Source organism: Antechinus flavipes, chromosome 3 (assembly GCF_016432865.1).
Source record: "Antechinus flavipes isolate AdamAnt ecotype Samford, QLD, Australia chromosome 3, AdamAnt_v2, whole genome shotgun sequence".
Lineage (NCBI taxonomy): Eukaryota > Metazoa > Chordata > Mammalia > Dasyuromorphia > Dasyuridae > Antechinus > Antechinus flavipes.
The window spans coordinates 317592013-317609475 of record NC_067400.1 but is presented as its reverse complement, the minus strand read 5'-3'; the positions used below and the strand labels follow the sequence as shown (position 1 = coordinate 317609475).

The 17463-nt window shown below is 40.0% G+C and overlaps 1 protein-coding gene across 1 annotated transcript; it reads left to right on the top strand.

Annotated features, from left to right (window-relative positions):
* The first annotated feature begins 6605 nt into the window (after positions 1-6605).
* On the top strand, positions 6606-8216 carry LOC127557197 (probable E3 ubiquitin-protein ligase TRIML1). Its single transcript, XM_051990613.1, has one exon. It carries the CDS (start codon positions 6606-6608, stop codon positions 8214-8216), a length of 1611 nt encoding a protein of 536 aa, XP_051846573.1.
* Positions 8217-17463: the final 9247 nt, after the last annotated feature.

Here is a 17463-nt window from a genome sequence, read left to right as displayed (position 1 = left end):
ATTACTGTCAGACAACACTCAGGTAGAATAAGAAAAAAAGCATTTGTAAGAACCCTGTATTAGTTTGGTTCAGAGTTTGTTACCTTCTGAAATATATTGAGTTTATTTTATTAATATAAGTTATACTTTAAATCCAGTTCTGCTGGACATGTGTGGGTTTTATGGAGGTTTGGGCTATTCACTATAGTGTGAACCTTACAGGTTTTTGAAGGAAAAAGAAAAGAGGAATGCAGGTGATTTAGGAAGGACTGATTTGTAGGGGAAATTAGAGGTTTGCATGGTTTTAGGAAGGTGAAAGAAAGATTTTTTGGGAGTAGGTGAAGAGGTGGGGGAGGGAGCCACCCAGCCCCACTGTCTTCTGCTACTTTACCAAAGGAGCATCTAGTAGGAAAGTTCTTTAAGGAGATTGTTCAAGTATGTTGGGAAAAGAGAGGAAAGAGAAAGTTAGAAATGCATGTATTTGGGAAGAAACCTGGTGTTGGGAAACTGATGGGCTAAATCTTGAAAAGGATCCCTATGTAGGAAATTGAGTGGGGAACCTGAGGGAAGTTTTTTTTAGGGAGCAGGAGTGGAGGAAGGGTGGCCATGTGGAATCCTCTCCTCTCCTCTCCTTACCCCCCACCCCAAGTATGTTCCTGCCATTTTTTTCTTATCTGATTACAGCCAGTTCAGCAAACTGTGATTTTTAAGGACATGCTTACTTTTTAGGTTAATTGATTGAGTATCTGTTTCTTGATACACAAATATTTTCTTGGTTGAAGAATATGGTCATAAATGTGATCCATACTTTGGTACTAGTATTTCTAAAAGTTTAATTGCTATGTTGAAAATCTTCTTGAATTCTTTATGTGGAATTGGGTCTTTTGTATAAGTTTAAATTGATTGCATTGGGTCATTCTGAGGTTATTTAAAGGGCCTCTGAACATAATAGTTTTTTTCTTTGTCCTTTTGAAAATGTTTCTGTTTTGGACAATATGCAATTTGGGATATTTTTCTATGTATTGGGTATTTTAAAAGCAAAATGATTTGTATGTATAATGTTCATTTATGCAACATTTACCTAGATATGATCATTGTTCTAAGTTGTGAACTTACTGAGACAAAATTTCTTTCTGTTATTACTATAAGGTTATGATAAATAATTGTTTAAGATTTATCAGAAATTTGATTGATGGAATTTATTATTGGAGGTAAAAATTTTTTGGGCTTAGAGTTAATTAGTTAATGCTATTTGGGAGTTTTAAAGCTCCACCCATTGACAGTTCCTGGGACAATTGATAAGCAGTTAAAACTCATCTGTTTATGTTATGTTATAGTTATGTTCTTCCATTTTTCCTTCTGTAACTGATCTCTCTGGAGCAATGGTCAATAGAAACTGTTAATATAATTCAATTATGTCATGCCTTGCTATTTTCAGTCTGATATGTAATCATTGTATCCTAAATGCTTGGGCAGCTGAGTATTTCCCCTGGTCATATGTCTGTTAATGGATATTTGTGTTTTGTTTCTTTAAGGTTTCTACATGATAAGAGGACAATTAACAGAGGTCTGTGAGACCTCACTGATGTTACAACTTGGGACTGCACCCCTTTGCTTGTCCTGTAAAGCAAACTCATCTCTTCACACAGGAAATTGCTGGCCAGTCCACTTTGGCCTCCTCATGTTTTGCAACAGTCTGGTGAATGGAGTCTTTCTATCTGAGACTGCTCTAACCTTTCTTTGTTAGATTTATGTTTTTGTTCTAGATTTTGGTTTGGTTCTAGATATTGGCTTGCTTCTGGAACCTGGATCAGTTTTGATCAGCTTTGATTGTCACCACAGCACACACCCACTCTGCAAGGAATGAGAGCCTCCTATCATTTCACAGCCTGAAGCAGCAGGTTTTTTTGGATGAGAGCCATGGACTGGACCCTGCATCGAGTGTACTTTGGACTGATATGAGGGACTTTGGGAATGGTTGATGACTGACTGTTAAACCTTGCCTGGACTATCTATTACTGTGTATTTAAGATTTGGGATGGGATTTGTTAAAACTGTGTAATTATTGCTGTTATATTTGAGGAATTTTTAGGAAATGCTACTGTACTAGTCTGTTATGTATAGGGATTTTGATTCTCTCTTGGGATTTATATGGGGAATAGTCATTTGATAATTCCTTTCCGTGAGAAAAACAAGGGGAGGAAGAGATAGAACAGTGGGGAAACTGATATTTTTTTTTCAAAATACCTGAAAGAATGGGAACCCCTAGCTCCTATTCACTTTGCCTTAGGCACTTCTGCCCCACCCCCCTATCTCACTAGTTCAGATTGAATTTGGATGCTTTAGTTTTAGAATCCCGTGTTTTGTTAAAATTGCCCTGGCAGACTCAGTTTTGGGGACTATTATTTTTTTTTCTTAGAAAAGTTTTAGAAACCAGACACCTGTCCTGGGACTGGCAGTCTCTCTGATCTGTTTTTCTTCAGTCCTGTAACCCCAGTTCATTAATTAGTACCTCAGCATTTCAAAGGACCTTGTTTGATATCAGGCATCTAAAAGTTTGGGGTTTGCCTGCCATGATGGTCTAACTGTGCATAAACTGCTCTGCAATCTGATCCTTTCTATAAGCCCTGTCTGTTTCTCTGGGCTGGGACAGGTGAAGCTACTCCAAGCCTTGCCCTTCTACCCTGGAGTGGGTTGCCCCTCTGAATGGGCTGTGAGCCCTGCTGCTCTGTAAGCAGAGACTGACTTAAATGCACAAATGACCACAGACCTAACTCACAGTGAACTGTCCATCTCAAACTGGATTCTCTGGCTGAGATGGTGCCCCAGAACTATAGAGGACCTGACATACTTGTAACAGGGAGCCTTTGCATTGATGTTAACTCTGGGGTTATCAGGAAGAGACTTGTCCTTGCATTTTTCTAGTTTTATTTAATGTTGGGCCACAGTTCTCTTTAATTGTCCTGACTCAGTTTCCCTAATTGGTTCTGCCTCAGTTTCCCTAAATTGTTCTGTCTCAAGTTTCCTTAACTGTTTTGCTTAACTGATCTGTAACTGATCCCCTTAGTTGCAAACTTGCTTCTGGTTCATTAAGGACTGAGGGCCACTTGCTCTAAGGTTATAAAATGTTAATGTGAGACTCTAGATAAGGGGGAGTCCAGACTTCCTGGCTCCTATCAGAATGTCCAGTGTCTCCCACCACGCTGACAGAACCAGATCCATAGTCTGTTCCCACTCTCTGTGTTCTGCCCCTGCCCCTGCCTTGGTTTACCCCTGTGTTTGTACCATGTGTGTGTATACACGTCATTGAGAACTCACATTCACCACTGGAAACTTTGAGAATAGAATCCTGTCCAGTCAATCAGACTCTCCTGTTGATAGAATGTTGGAGCTCTCTGGTCTCTGTCTTGCCTCAGTTTCTCTGGCCTTACATTTGCTTTGTTAGTTCTCAGGTCGATGCAGACATTAGGACCCTAGAGGGTCTCCTTACTCATCTAGGAAGGTCAGTGGGCTCCCTGGCAGGAGTTGTGTCACACAACCTCCATGGGTTAGATCCGCTGCTTGTGAAGCAAGGGGTCTGTGCGTGGCACTGGGAGTATCTTGCTGTTCTATGCAAATCGGTTGAGTGTCATTAGGGAATCTCTTGCTTCCCTGTGTAAGCAGTTGGGTGACCGAGAGGCCAGTTGTGAGACTTCAGTCAGTCACTCTATGACTGGCTGACCACCTCCTCGGGAGGTACAGGCCCAGTCCTCTTGTTCCTTTTCCTCCTCCTCATAGCTCCCTGCATAAGAAAGTGCCTCATCTCTTATGTTCAGGATTGCATACAGACCCTGGAACTTTTTGCTCGTAAGGTGGCTTATTCCCAATTGGCCTCAGATGAGTCACAACTATGAGCATAAAAAGGGGGAGTGAAATGGACAAAGGACTGGCCTCCCCTCCCCTCCCTCAATCTTAGCTTAAAGGGCCCAGAGAAGGGTCTGCTCAGCTAGATTAGGGGGCTTCTTTTGCACTTCAAAGGGCCAGATCAACAATGCTCCTAAGGGTATGGGAGGGTGGTCCCCTAACCCTGATCCCTATCTATGTTAAAACATCTGCCCCGTGGATTCTCCTTTCATTCCTGTAAAACCCCCAATCTCCTGTTGTACAACTCGAGTCACTGTTTAATGTCAAAGGTGCCAGCAAGGGTGAACAAGAATGCTTATAAGGCTGTCCCTACTTCAGTTGGGCAGGGAACCATGCCAGAATCCTTCTGGAGGTCCGTCCTGGCCATGCACACCATCTAGGCCAGTTACAAATAAATTATTTCTAAATTATGAATTACTATGGCCTTCTTGAATTTTATTGCCTGGGCTATTTCAATATGTAATCATAAGATCCTAAATATTTAGGCAAATGATCATTTAGCCTGTTCATTTTATGTTACTGGATATTTGTGTCTGTGGATATTTAAGTTTTTAAAGATTCCTAAATAACGAGAGGACAATTGGCACAGGGGTCTGTGAGACCTAATTGCTGTTTGGTTTATTGGGATTACAGCAAATAAATTGTCCTGTGAGGCAGACTTGTTTCTCCAAGTGGGAAGCTGATGGCCAGTCTATATTGGCCTCTGCACGTTTTGTAGCAGTCCTTGTGGACCAGTCTTTCTATCTCAGACTGTTCTAACCTTTATTTGTTAGATTTGTTTTTGTTCTAGATTTTGGTCAAATGACAGCTGTATCGACCTGCTTCTGGGACCTGGATCAGCCCATTGGAGGCTTTGATCACTTTCATCACAGAACACCACACCCACTCCCTCCCTAGATAAGAATTCAGTCTTTGTACATTCTTAGCAGGAAGCAGCTTGGAATGAGACCATAACACTTGCCCCGATGGACTTTGATATGGGGGAGCTGGAAATGGTTGATGAATGATTGTTCAATGCTGACTGGGTCACCTATTACTGTATATTTAAGATTTGGGATAAAAATTGTTAAAATTGGGTAATTGTTGTTGTTAAGGATGTTCCCATTCTGAATATGTAATTGTTTCAGGCATCTTGGAAAACCATTACTGTACTAATCTGTTATGTATAGAAACTTTAATTCACTTCCAGGACTTATATAAGGGAAGTTTACTGATAATTTATTTAGTCCTCCTTGGATGAATCCTTCAGTAAAAACAAAAAGGGAGGATAAAAGAGATAAGGAATCAGGAAAGAGGGTGGATATTGGATTTTTCTCAAACTATCTGAAAGAATGGGAATCCCTCCTTTCCTGTTTACTTTGCCTCAGGTATTTCTGCCCCTCTTCCCCCATCCCACCAATTCCGATTGAATTGAAAGCCTTTCCTACAGGCCTTTGTTTTTGCCTTTAGTCTCTGTTTGGTTTTTTTATTTTAAACCCCTATTGGACTGTGATTGCTGGTTATGCTTTAACTTTGAACAGTCTTATTCTGTTGGAATTGTCCCGGCAGACTCAGTTTCTGGTACATAATTGAAGAATCACTGATCTCCTTGAATACCATAATCAAACTAAAAACATGGACCCTGTTTCAAAGGATCCTGACTCTTCTCAACTTGCTAGAATCCCAGGAAAAACATAGTTTCAGAGAGGCTATATTTAACCACAAAAATATAAATAAATTGAAGGAATATTCATAGGGAAAGAAAATGATTGCTTTTTGGAAGATGGCATGATGGTGTACTTAGAAAAGCCTGGAATTGTCTTAGCAGGGCATGACATAAACGAACAAGAAACATTAACTATTCTGAGTTACTAAGAAACCTCAGAAGGAAGAGGTAGAGAAAGAAATGCCACTCAAAACAACTACAAAATGTATAAAATATCTGTCACGGAGGCATCATATGAATAAAACCACAAAATGCTTTTTTAAAAAAAGATCGAATCCTCTATTGCTCCAAAATGAGCAGTATGCCAATCACTCATGACTTCATCTTCCTATTAATAGATCCGAAACTTTAACATTGTCTTATCTAAACAAGTTTGATCCCCCTTCACCAACCTAGGGCTGTCTCCTCTCTGGGCTTCAATAGCAGTTTCAGACTTAGTAAAGACAAGACATACAGGGAGATGAACTAAGCTAAACTGGAATAGGGGAGGGGACAGATTGCAAGAAACAAGGTCTGGGCAGTGCAGGACCCACACAAGGTCCAAGGAAAGGGCAATGACCAGTCAGCCCAGGCCCAGGCAGGGAACATGGAATCCAAGGCAAGAAAGAAGGGCATCTCCGAGGTCTGGCAGGGAGCTGGATACCAGCACAACTGACAATATCTGATCGGGGTCTGAAACCCTTGGGATACAATCAGCAATGACCTGGGGTTTTCTTTGGTTAAAGTGCCAAACTGGGGCAAAGTATTCTGTGCTTCATTGCCCAGGTGTTAACTCCATGGTCAGGACCCAGCCCCCGAATAGAACGGGATCCCGAGGTGAAAACTCACCGAGGTGAGAACTCTTCCAGGGAGAAACCAGAGTCTTGACACCTTGGGGATAGGGGAGGGGCTAAAAGGGAAGTCCTATAAAAGAGCCCAGTATGTGAACTCCTGTCATTTTCTTGGTTGCTCAAGGAAAGAACTAGTGACATTTCCTGGGTTGACTCTTTCTGAAAAAAGGACTAGAAGGCCTGGGAGCATGGATGCCAAAATCTGCCTGGAAAGCCTCCGAGTGGATGCCCCCTGTCCCCTGTGCTTGGGCTATGTCAGGGAGCCAGTGATTCTCCAGTGTGGCCACACCTTCTGCCAAGAGTGTCTTCCCAGCTCCTGCAGGGAAATCTGCCCCCCTACAGCCTGCCCAGTGTGCAGGACAGCCATTGCCTTTGAAGACATGGGACCCGACGGGAGGCTGCGGGATCTGACTGACATTAGCAAGATGCAGAGACCTCCCTTCCTGCAGGGCCTCGGGGATCTGCCCACCTGTGACCAGCATGGCCTAGAGCCCACCTTGTTCTGCGAGGAGGATCTCAGACCCTTGTGTGGATCCTGCTTTCTAACCACAGATCACCAGACGCACCGAGTCGTTCTCCTGGAGGAGGCTGAAAGTCAGTGCACCGAGAAGCTCGAGGCTGCGTGCCAGACTTTAAGGATCAAGAAGAAAAGATTTCAGATGGAATTGCAATTGGAGACAATCAGAGAGGCGCAGTGGGCAAAGGACGGCCGCCTCCTCCAAGCCTTGGCTGTGTCTGAATATGAGAAAATGCGCCAGTTCTTGCGGGAGGAAGAGGAGATTCAACTGCAAACCTTAGGCCAGGAAGCAAGAGACAATGGGAAGAACCAGAAAAGCCCGTTTCGAAAGAACCTTCATCTGCTAATGAAGGCCAAGAAGCAGCCTGGGCTCCAGGCTCAGAAGCAGGCGGCTAAGTCTGAGTGGGACAAACAGCTCCGGCTCTTGTCCGAGGAAAAGGAGCTCCACCTGCGGATGCTGGACCGAGAAGCCACAGACAACCTGGCAAAGTTTGCGGAGAGCAAGTCAAAAATGAAGCAGGAGATCCACAGGCTGGAGATGGCGATCTCCGAACTGGAGGAGAATTACGTGCGGCTTCCTGTGGAAATGCTCCAGGGGGCAAAAGGCGCGTTGGGAAGGAGTGAGGAGCTGCTTCTTCGGAACCCAGTGGGGGCTTCGCCGACATGGACCCTGCGCCCCGTCTCCGGAATGAGAGCGATGCTGCTGAGCTTCCACAGGCCTCTGCGTCTGGACCCTCAGACGGCCCATCCCCACCTGGCCCTCTCTGAAGATCTGCAGAGTGTGGAATACCGTTCTGTGCCCCAGGACGTCCCCGACAACCCCGAGAGATTCGACTCTGCGCTCTGCGTCTTGGCCGAGCAGAAGTTCTCTTCCGGGAGACACTACTGGGAGGTGGGGGTGGGGGAGCAAAGGGAGTGGGAAGTGGGCGTCTGTGAGGAGTCCATCAGAAGGAAGGGCGCTGGCGGCCACAAGGTTCCGGCGGACAGGCTGACCCTGGCGGCCTTCTCTTTTGACAGGGACTTTCACTTGTGGCATTCGAACCAAATTGTTCCTTCCTGCAAACCGGTCCAGACGCTGGGCATTTTCCTTGATTACGAAAGAGGACACATAGCATTTTACAATGCTGCAGATGCGACTCTGATCTATAGTCCCCCAGATAAGGCTTTTCAGGGTCCCCTTCTCCCTTGGTTCTCTCCTTGCTTTCCAAAGGGGAAAAACACCTCTGGATATCTGCACATCTGCCCCAGGAGGAACAGTGCTCAAGAAGATGATCGTGACTGAAATGGGATTTTTCAAATCCAAGCAACAAAACCACCTCTGAAGTGACTTTCCATTCATGGGAACCCATGTTGACTGTGTCAATAAAGTTATGTGTCGTTGTCAAAAGCCGAAACACCAATGAAACCTCTTTCAATTAAAAAGTTCATTCTCTAAAAATTACTTTTTGCATCAAAGTGTTTTAATTAAGTAGTTTTCTTCTTTTTATAGAAAAGAATCCTTACCTTTACTTTGACTTTAAATTCAAGTTAATTGTCAGTCACTTTAGGTTTTTTCCTGTCACTTGAACTCATTAATTTCCTTCCAAATACGTTTATTGTCAAACTAGAGGTAGTTTGTTACTGCGGCATTGGGATCTAATTGATAATAACTCTGAAATATCTACTTGAAAAATATTTGGTTCTCAAGAGCAAACTAAGTGCTTAGTAGGGGATCCTTAACCTAAAGGTTGCTAGAACATATAGGTAGATGGCAGAAGGCTCTGCAGAGAAATAATACAGTTCATAGTCAGGAGATCTGGATGTAAATCCAAGTCTGGCACTAACTGTGTGGCTTATGCTAAGTTATCCTTTTTGACTTGGGAAAGTATTACATAAATGTGAGGATCTCCATCTTTTTATTAAAATCTTTTGTTTTTTTTTTTTTTTACATCACCACAGTTTCTCAGTGTTTCCCTCTCATCCTTTCAGAGATTCAAGAAACAGTATTTTTCAAATAAAAAAATCCAGAAAAATACTCTGAAAAAAATCTCAATGCATATGAAATATGCAAAATCTATAGATCTCCCATTTCTTCAAAGGGCTGGAGTAGGAGTAAGGGTATCTCCTTGTTTTTCTCTATGATGTAGTCATTTTAGAGCTTTCTAATTTTGTGACATTCATTTTTCATATGTTTATGTGGCCTCTTCTTTTCATTTGCATTGTTGAGATCATTATGTTGTAGATACATTTTTTTGGTGGAGGGGTGGGGGGGTGAAGGTTGGGGGGGTGGGAGGCAGGGCCAAATAGGTGGAGAGGCAGTGCACAAAGGCAAGCCTAGGATCAAGAAGACCTAAAATGCAATGTGGCCTCAGACAATTACTGCCTGATTGAGTCTGGGCTTAAATCATTGTAAAATGAACTGGAGAAGGAAATGACAAACAACCCCAGTATTTTTTTTTTTCATTTTTTGATTTATTCTTTTCCAATGAACAAGAGTTTTTTCTCTATTTCTCCTTAACCCCGCTCCAAAAAAGGAGAAAATACAAAGCCCTTATAACAAATATGCATTGTTAAACAAAATAAATTCCCCAGTTAGCCATATTAAAAAAAAATGTATGTCTCAGTTTTCACCCTGAGTCCATCACCTTTGTCAGGAGATGGGTAGAAAATTTTATCATGGGTCCTCTGGAATCATGTTTAGTCACTGCATTAATCAGTGGACTTAAGTCTTCCAAAGTTTTGTTGTTAATGATTCTGGGTTTTCAAAGACTATACACAGGTGGAATTTATACTAGCAAATTGAAAAAAAACTTTGACTAGAAACTCAGCCATGAGTTTCTTCCTAGAACTAGCATAGCTTACTACAAAAGTCTCTTCACCTAGTTGGCTGAAGAGGAATGAATTTTTTGCACATAGCAATTTTCTTTTTTTTTAAATAACTTTTTATTAATAGAACCCATGCCAGGGTAATTTTTTACATCATTATCCCTTGCATTCACTTCTGTTCAGATTTTTCCCCTCCCTCCCTCCACCCCCTCCCCCAGATGGCAAGCAGTCCTTTACATGTTGAATAGGTTACAATATATCCTAGATACAATATATATGTGCAGAACCGAACAGTTCTCTTGTTGTACAGGGAGAATTGGGTTCAGAAGGTATAAATAACCTGGGAAGAAAAACAAAAATGCAAGCAGTTTATATTCATTCCCAGTGTTCTTTCTTTGGGTGTAGCTGCTTCTGTCCATCTTTGGTCAACTGAAACTGAATTAGCTCTCTTTATTGAAGAGAACCACTTCCATCAGAATACATCCTCAAACAGTATCGTTGTTGAGGTATATAATGATCTCCTGGTTCGGCTCATTTCACTCAGCATCAGTTCATGTAAGTCTCTCCAAGCCTCTCTGTATTCATCCCGCTGGTCATTCCTTACAGAACAGTAATATTCCATAATGTTCATATACCACAATTTACTCAACCATTCTCCAATTGATGGGCATCCTTTCATTTTCCAGCTTCTAGCCACTACAAACAGGGCTGCTACAAACATTTTGGCACACACAGGTCCCTTTCCCTTCTTTAGTATCTCTTTGGGGTATAAGCCCAGTAGAAACACTGCTGGATCAAAGGGTATGCACAGTTTGATAGCTTTTTGAACATAGTTCCAGATTGCTCTCCAGAATGGCTGGATGTGTTCATGATTCCACCAACAATGTATCAGTGTCCCTGTTTTCCCACATCCCCTCCAACATTCCACATTATCTTTCCCTGTCACTCTAGCCAATCTGACAGGTGTGTAGTGGTATCTCAGAGTTGCATTAATTTGCATTTCTCTGATTAATAATGATTTGTAGCATAATTTCATATGTCTATAAATAGTTACAATTTCTTCGTCTGAGAATTGTCTGTTCATATCCTTTGACCATTTATCAATTGGAGAATGGTTTGATTTCTTATAAATTAGAGTCAATTCTCTATATATTTTGGAAATGAGGCCTTTATCAGAACCTTTGATTGTAAAAATGTTTTCCCAGTTTATTGTTTCCCTTCTAATTTTGTCTGCATTTGTTTTGTTTGTACAAAACCTTTTCAATTTGATATAATCAAAATTTTCTATTTTGTAGTCAATAGTGATCTCTAGTTCTATTTTGGTCATAAATTCCTCTCTCTTCCACAGTCTGAGAGGTAAACTATCCTATGCTCTTCCAATTTATTTATAATCTCATTCTTTATGCCTAGGTCATGAACCCATTTTGACCTCATCTTGGTGTACGGTGTTAAGTGTGGGTCAATGCCTAGTTTCTGCCATACTAATTTCCAATTTTCCTAACAATTTTTGTCAAATAATGCATTCTTATCCCAGAAACTGGGGTCTTTGGGTTTGTCAAACACTATATTATTAAAGTTATTGGCTGTTTTGTCCTTTGACAAAAGAACCTTTGAACCTAATCTATTCCATTGATCAACTAGTCTATTTCTTAGCCAATACCAGATGGTTTTAGTAACTGCTGCTTTATAATATAATTTTAGATCTGGTACAGCTAGGCCATCTTCATTTAATTTTTTTTCATTAATTCCCTTGAAATTCTTGACCTTTTATTTTTCCATATGAACTTTGTTGTTATTTTTTCTAGTTCATCAAAGTAGTTTTTTGGGAGTCTGATTGATATAGTGCTAAATAAATAGATTAATTTAGGTAGTATTGTCATCTTTATTATATTTGCTCACCCAATCCAAGAGCATTTAATATTTTTCCAGTTAGTTAGATCAGAGTTAATTTGTGTGAAAAGTGTTTTGTAGTTTTGCTCATAAAGTTTCTGATTTTCCCTTGGCAGATAGATTCCTAAATATTTTATACAATCAGTAGTTACTTTAAATGGAATTTCTTTTTGTAATTCTAACTGTTGGGTTTTATTAGTGATATATAAAAATGCTGATGACTTATGTGGGTTTATTTTATATCCTGCAACATTGCTGAAGGTGTGGATTGTTTCTAATAACTTTTTAGTAGAATCTCTGGGGTTCTCTAAGTATACCATCATATCATCAGCAAAGAGTGACAGTTTAGTTTCCTCATTGCCTATTCTTATTCCTTTAATCTCTTTCTCAACTCTTATTGCCAAAGCTAGCATTTCTAATACAATATTAAATAGTAATGGTGATAGTGGACAACCTTGTTTCACTCCTGATCTTATTGGGAATGGTTGCAGTTTGTCCCCATTACATATGATGCTTACTGCTGGTTTTAAATAGATGCTCCTGATTATTTTAAGGAAAAGTCCATTTATTCCTATACTCTCAAGAGTTTTTAATAGGAATGGATGTTGGATTTTATCAAATGCTTTTTCTGCATCTATTGAGATGATCATATGGTTTTTGTTAATTTGATTACTAATATGGCCAATTATACTGATAGTTTTCCTAATATTGAACCAGCCCTGCATTCCTGGTATAAATCCTATTTGATCATGGTGTATTATCCTGGGGATGATTTTCTGTAGTCTTTTTGCTAATATCTTATTTAAGATTTTAGCATCAATATTCATTAGGAAGATTGGTCTATAATTTTCTTTCTCTGTTTTCAACCTACCTGGTTTAGATATCAGTACTATGTCTGTGTCATAAAAGGAATTTGGTAGGACTCCTTCATTCCCTATTTTTTCAAATAGTTTATAAAGCATTGGGGCTAATTGTTCTTTGAATGTTTGGTAGAATTCACATGTAAATCCATCTAGTCTCAGGGATTTTTTTTTTAGGGAGTTGATTAATGGCTTGTTCTATTTCTTTTTCTGAAATGGGACTATTTAAGCAATTTACTTCCTCCTCTGATAATCTGGGAAGCCTATATTTTTGGAGGTAGTCATCTATTTTGCTTAGGTTATCAAATTTATTGGCATAAAGTTGGGCAAAGTAACCGCTTATTATTTCTTTAATTTCCTCTTCATCAGTGGAAAGTTCTCCTTTTTCATTTTTAAGACTGCCAATTTGATTTCCCTCTCTCCTTTTTCTAATCAGATTTACCAAAGGTTTATCGATTTTATTGGTTTTTTCATAAAACCAACTCTTAGTTTTATTTATTAGTTCAATAGTATTTTTACTTTCTGTATTATTAATTTTTCCTCTTAATTTTAGAATTTCAAGTTTAGTAATTGATTGGGGGTTTTTAATTTGGTCTTTTTCTAACTTTTTAAGTTGCAGGCCCAATTCATTGATCTTTTCTTTTTCTATTTTATTCAAGTAAGCCTCTAAGGATATAAAATTTCCCCTTATTACTGCTTTGGCTGCATCCCATAAATTTTGATATGATGTCTCATCGTTGTCATTATCTTGAGTGAAATTATTAATTGTGTCTATAATTTGCTGTTTCACCCAATCATTCTTTAAGATGAGATTATTTAGTTTCCAATTACTTTTTGGTCTATTTACACCTAACTTTTTGTTGAATGTAGTTTTTATTGCATTGTGATCTGAAAAGAAAGCATTTACTATTTCTGCCTTCCTGCATTTAATTTTGAGGTCTTTATGTCCTAATATATGGTCAATTTTTATGTAGGTTCCATGAACTGCTGAGAAGAAAGTGTACTCCTTTCTGTCACCATTCAGTTTTCTCCAGAGATCTATCATACCTAATTTTTCTAATATTCTATTTACCTCTTTAATTTCTTTCTTATTTGTTTTGTGATTTGATTTATCTAAATCTGAGAGTGCAAGATTGAGATCTCCCACTATTATAGTTTTGCTGTCTATTTCTTCTCGCAACTCTCTTAACTTCTCTTTAAGGAAGAGATATATACCACTTGGTGCATATATGTTTAATGCTGATATTGCTTCATTGTCTATAGTACCCTTAAGCAAGATATAGTTTCCTTCCTTATCTCTTTTAATTAGATCAATCTTTGCTTTTGCTTGATCTGAGATAAGGATGCTACCCCTGCTTTTTTGACTTCACCTGAAGCATAATAGATTCTACTCCAGCCTTTTACCTTTACTCTGTATGTATCTCCCTGTTTTAAATGTGTTTCCTGTAAACAACAGATTGTAGGGTTCTGACTTTTGATCCAGTCTGCTATCTGCCTCCTCTTTATGGGAGAGTTCATCCCATTCACATTTATGGTTAAAATAACCAATTCTGTATTTCCTGCCATTCTAATATCCCCAGATTATACTTTTCTTTTTCTTGCCCTCCTTCCCTTCTTCCCTAGTATTAAACTTATTGGTCCCACTAACATCACACAGCTCTCCCTCTTTTGAATCCCTTCCCCTTTCTTGTACCCTTCCCTTTTTACTCTTTTTCCTTCTCCCTTTTCCTCTCCCACTTTTTAATGAAGTGAGAAAAGAATCTCTGTAAGAGAAATATGTAAATTGTTTCCTCCTTGAGCCAACTCTGATGAGAGTAGGATTCACACAATGTTTCTCCCCCTCTCTAAGTTCCCTCCTATATGATAGGTTTCCTTTGCCTCACTGTCATATGTAGTTTCCCTCTTTTTATCTCCCCTCTTCCCTTTTTCTGACACTATCCCCTTTCCATTTCTACTTCCCTTTTTTATGTTATATCGGTAAAATCAAATTATACATGTGGTTTTTATGTATATCCACAACAGAAATACAGTTCTCAAGAGTTCCTTTTACCTTTTTTTACTTCTCTTGATTCCTGTTGTCGGAGATCAAATTTTTTGTTTAAGTCGGGTTTTTTCCTTAGAAACAGATGAAATTCCTCTATTTCATTAAATGTCCATCTTCTTCCGTGGAAAAAAATACTCAGCTTAGCTGGGTAGTTTATTCTTGGCTGCATTCCAAGTTCTTTTGCCTTTTGGAATATTGGATTCCAGGCCCTTTAATCCTTTAATGTTGAGGCAGCCCGATCTTGCGTGACCCTTATTGTGGCATCTCGGTATTTAAACTGTTTTTTCCTGGCTGCTTGTAAAATTTTTTCTTTACCCTGAAAATTCTGAAGTTTGGCCACAATATTTCTTGGAGTTTTTATTTTAGGGTCTTTTTCAGAAAGTGTTCGATGAATTCTTTCAATGCCTATTTTCCCTTCCAGTTATATTACTTCTGGGCAGTTCTGTTTGATGATTTCCTGTAAAATAGTATCTAGGCTCTTTGTTTCATCATAATTTTCTGGTAGTCTGATGATCCTCAGGTTATCTCTTCTAGATCTATTTTCTAGGTCTGTTGTTTTTCCAAGTAAATATTTGACTTTTTTTCCGATCTTTCATTTTTTTGTTTTTGCTTGACTGATTCTTGATGTCTCAATGAATCAGTCATTTCTATTTGTTCAGTTCTGATTTTTAGTGAGTTATTTTCTTCATTAGCTTTTTTTTTTTTTTTTTTTTTTTTTACTTCTTTTTGTATATGTCCAATTGAGTTGTTTTGCTCTATGGAATTTTTTTTCCATTTCACTAATTTTTTTTTTTTTTTTTAGTGAGTTATTTTCTTTTTCCAATTCGCAAACTTTGTTTCCTTGCACTTCTTGGGAGTTTTTTACCTTTTCCAATTCACATTTCAGGAAGTTGTTTTCTTTTTCCACTTTATCAAATTTTTCTTTTAGTGAGTTATGTGCCTTTCCCCATTTATCTTCTAGCTCTTTTTAAAGGTTTTTAATAGTCTCTTCTGGGAGAGCCTTTTGTATTGGAGACCAACAATCGTCTGGAGATTGTCTGCTATTAGTCTCTTCAGGGTTGAAAAGCTGTTCTCTTTCTGTGTAGAAACTATGACTCGTTCTTTTGATTTTTTTACTCATTTTGTTAAAGCCTGTAAGGTCTGCCTTCAGTGCCAGGAGGTTACCAACTTCCTCTGCAGAGCAGTGAAAGGTATATGGACGGGTAGCTGTCCTGCTAGTGGGCTACAAAGAGCAGGGAGGTACTGGAGTGCTCTGGGAAAGAGTTCCCCACCTGAAAGTAACTCAGGCCTGCAGGGCCAGGCTGGGAAAGTGCCCTTCAAAGAACCCCGGCTGTGTGAGATAACGACTGCCCTGGGGCTAGATGCCGAGCAGTGAGAGTTTCACTTCCCAAGCCAAATCCTGCCCTGGGGTTGTGGGTGTTAGCAGTTGAGCAGAGATTGGATTTGCAGGGACGGGAAGTGTCTGCCCGGGAAGCGCAGTCAGCTGGGAAGGTTCTATTGCCCCAGGCCGAACCCCCCACTCTGCCGATTAAAGGCTGCCCAGGCTGTGCCCCCTGCCGTGCAGATTAGTAACTGCCCCCGCAAAAGCCCCGAACTGCAGGATGTGGCCCCAGGGCTGTGGTAAAGTCTGCCTGAGTCACTTCCGGGTTTGAGGGGTTACAGCCAGATCTCATTAGGTTCTGGCGTTTTTTTAGAGGACCCTCTCTTTTAGGCTTTAATTTCTCTGCCGGTTTATTGCTTTGTAATCAAGGCAGAGCAGTTAGCCTATAGCAGAGTCATCTCAATAACTTCTCTAGCCACAGAGATCACCCCCTCCCCTGGTCTGCTCAGGATGGTAGCCTCTCATTGCCTATGCTAGTCTGTTCCTGGCCCCTCAGGACAAACCTTTCCTGGCGATCTTCCGGATTGACTTCGGCTGGTAAGTTGTAGTGCCTCTAATCTTCATGAATTTAAGCAGTGAAGAGTTATTTTTGAGGCTGCATTAAATAGTTGGTTATGAGGGGTATGAGAGGAGCTTAGAGAGTCGTGTGTGCCTGCTCCGCCATCTTGGCTCTGCCCCTGGAAGTGCACATAGCCCAACCCCAGTATTTTTTTAAGAAAATTTCAAATAGGATCCTGAGGAGTCAAATACACCTGAAATCATTGAACAACAATTGCAACAACTTCACTCTTCATCATTTCATGCATATCTTCCCATGTTTCTCTGTATTCATCACACTCATCTTTCATTCCTTCCTCCCTTCCCTCCCTCCTTCTTTTTTCTTTCCTCCCTCCCTTTGTTTCACTCTCCATCCCTTCCTCCTTTCCTCTCTATTTCCCCTTTCCCTCCCTCCCTTCTTCCCTCCCTCTTTTTTTCATCCCTCCCTCCTTTTCTTCCTCCCTCCCTTCCTTCCTTCCTTCCTTCCCTCCTTCTTTTCTTTTTGTCTCTTTCTTCCTTATTTTTCTGTTGCCTAGGAACATACAACTAGCAAATATTTGAGGCCATATTTGAACTCAGGTCTTTAGACTCCCGGGACAGTGTTCTATTGACTGTGTCACCTAGGTGCTTTATAATCATTACTTCTTAAAACATGTTTCTTAAAGCAAAGTTATATCCCATTACATTGATATTACATAATTTGTTTAAACATTCCACATCTATGGGCTTCCATTTTGTTTCTAATTCTTTGTTATCAAAATAGTACCACTATAAATATTTTGGTTTTTATGAGGGCTTTATTTTTATTTTTTTTTGCCCTGTAATGGAGTCTCCAGTTCTGAAGTGCCCAGATCAGAGAAAATATAGGACAGCCAAAATAATGACCATTTAAGAGTGTTTATTGATCACTGGCCAGTACTGAACCCAGTCTGGACCAGGAGTCATTGCCAAGCAGTTTCAGGGACACATATTTATGGAAAAATCTACAAAGAGGCTCTTTGGAGCATTCATT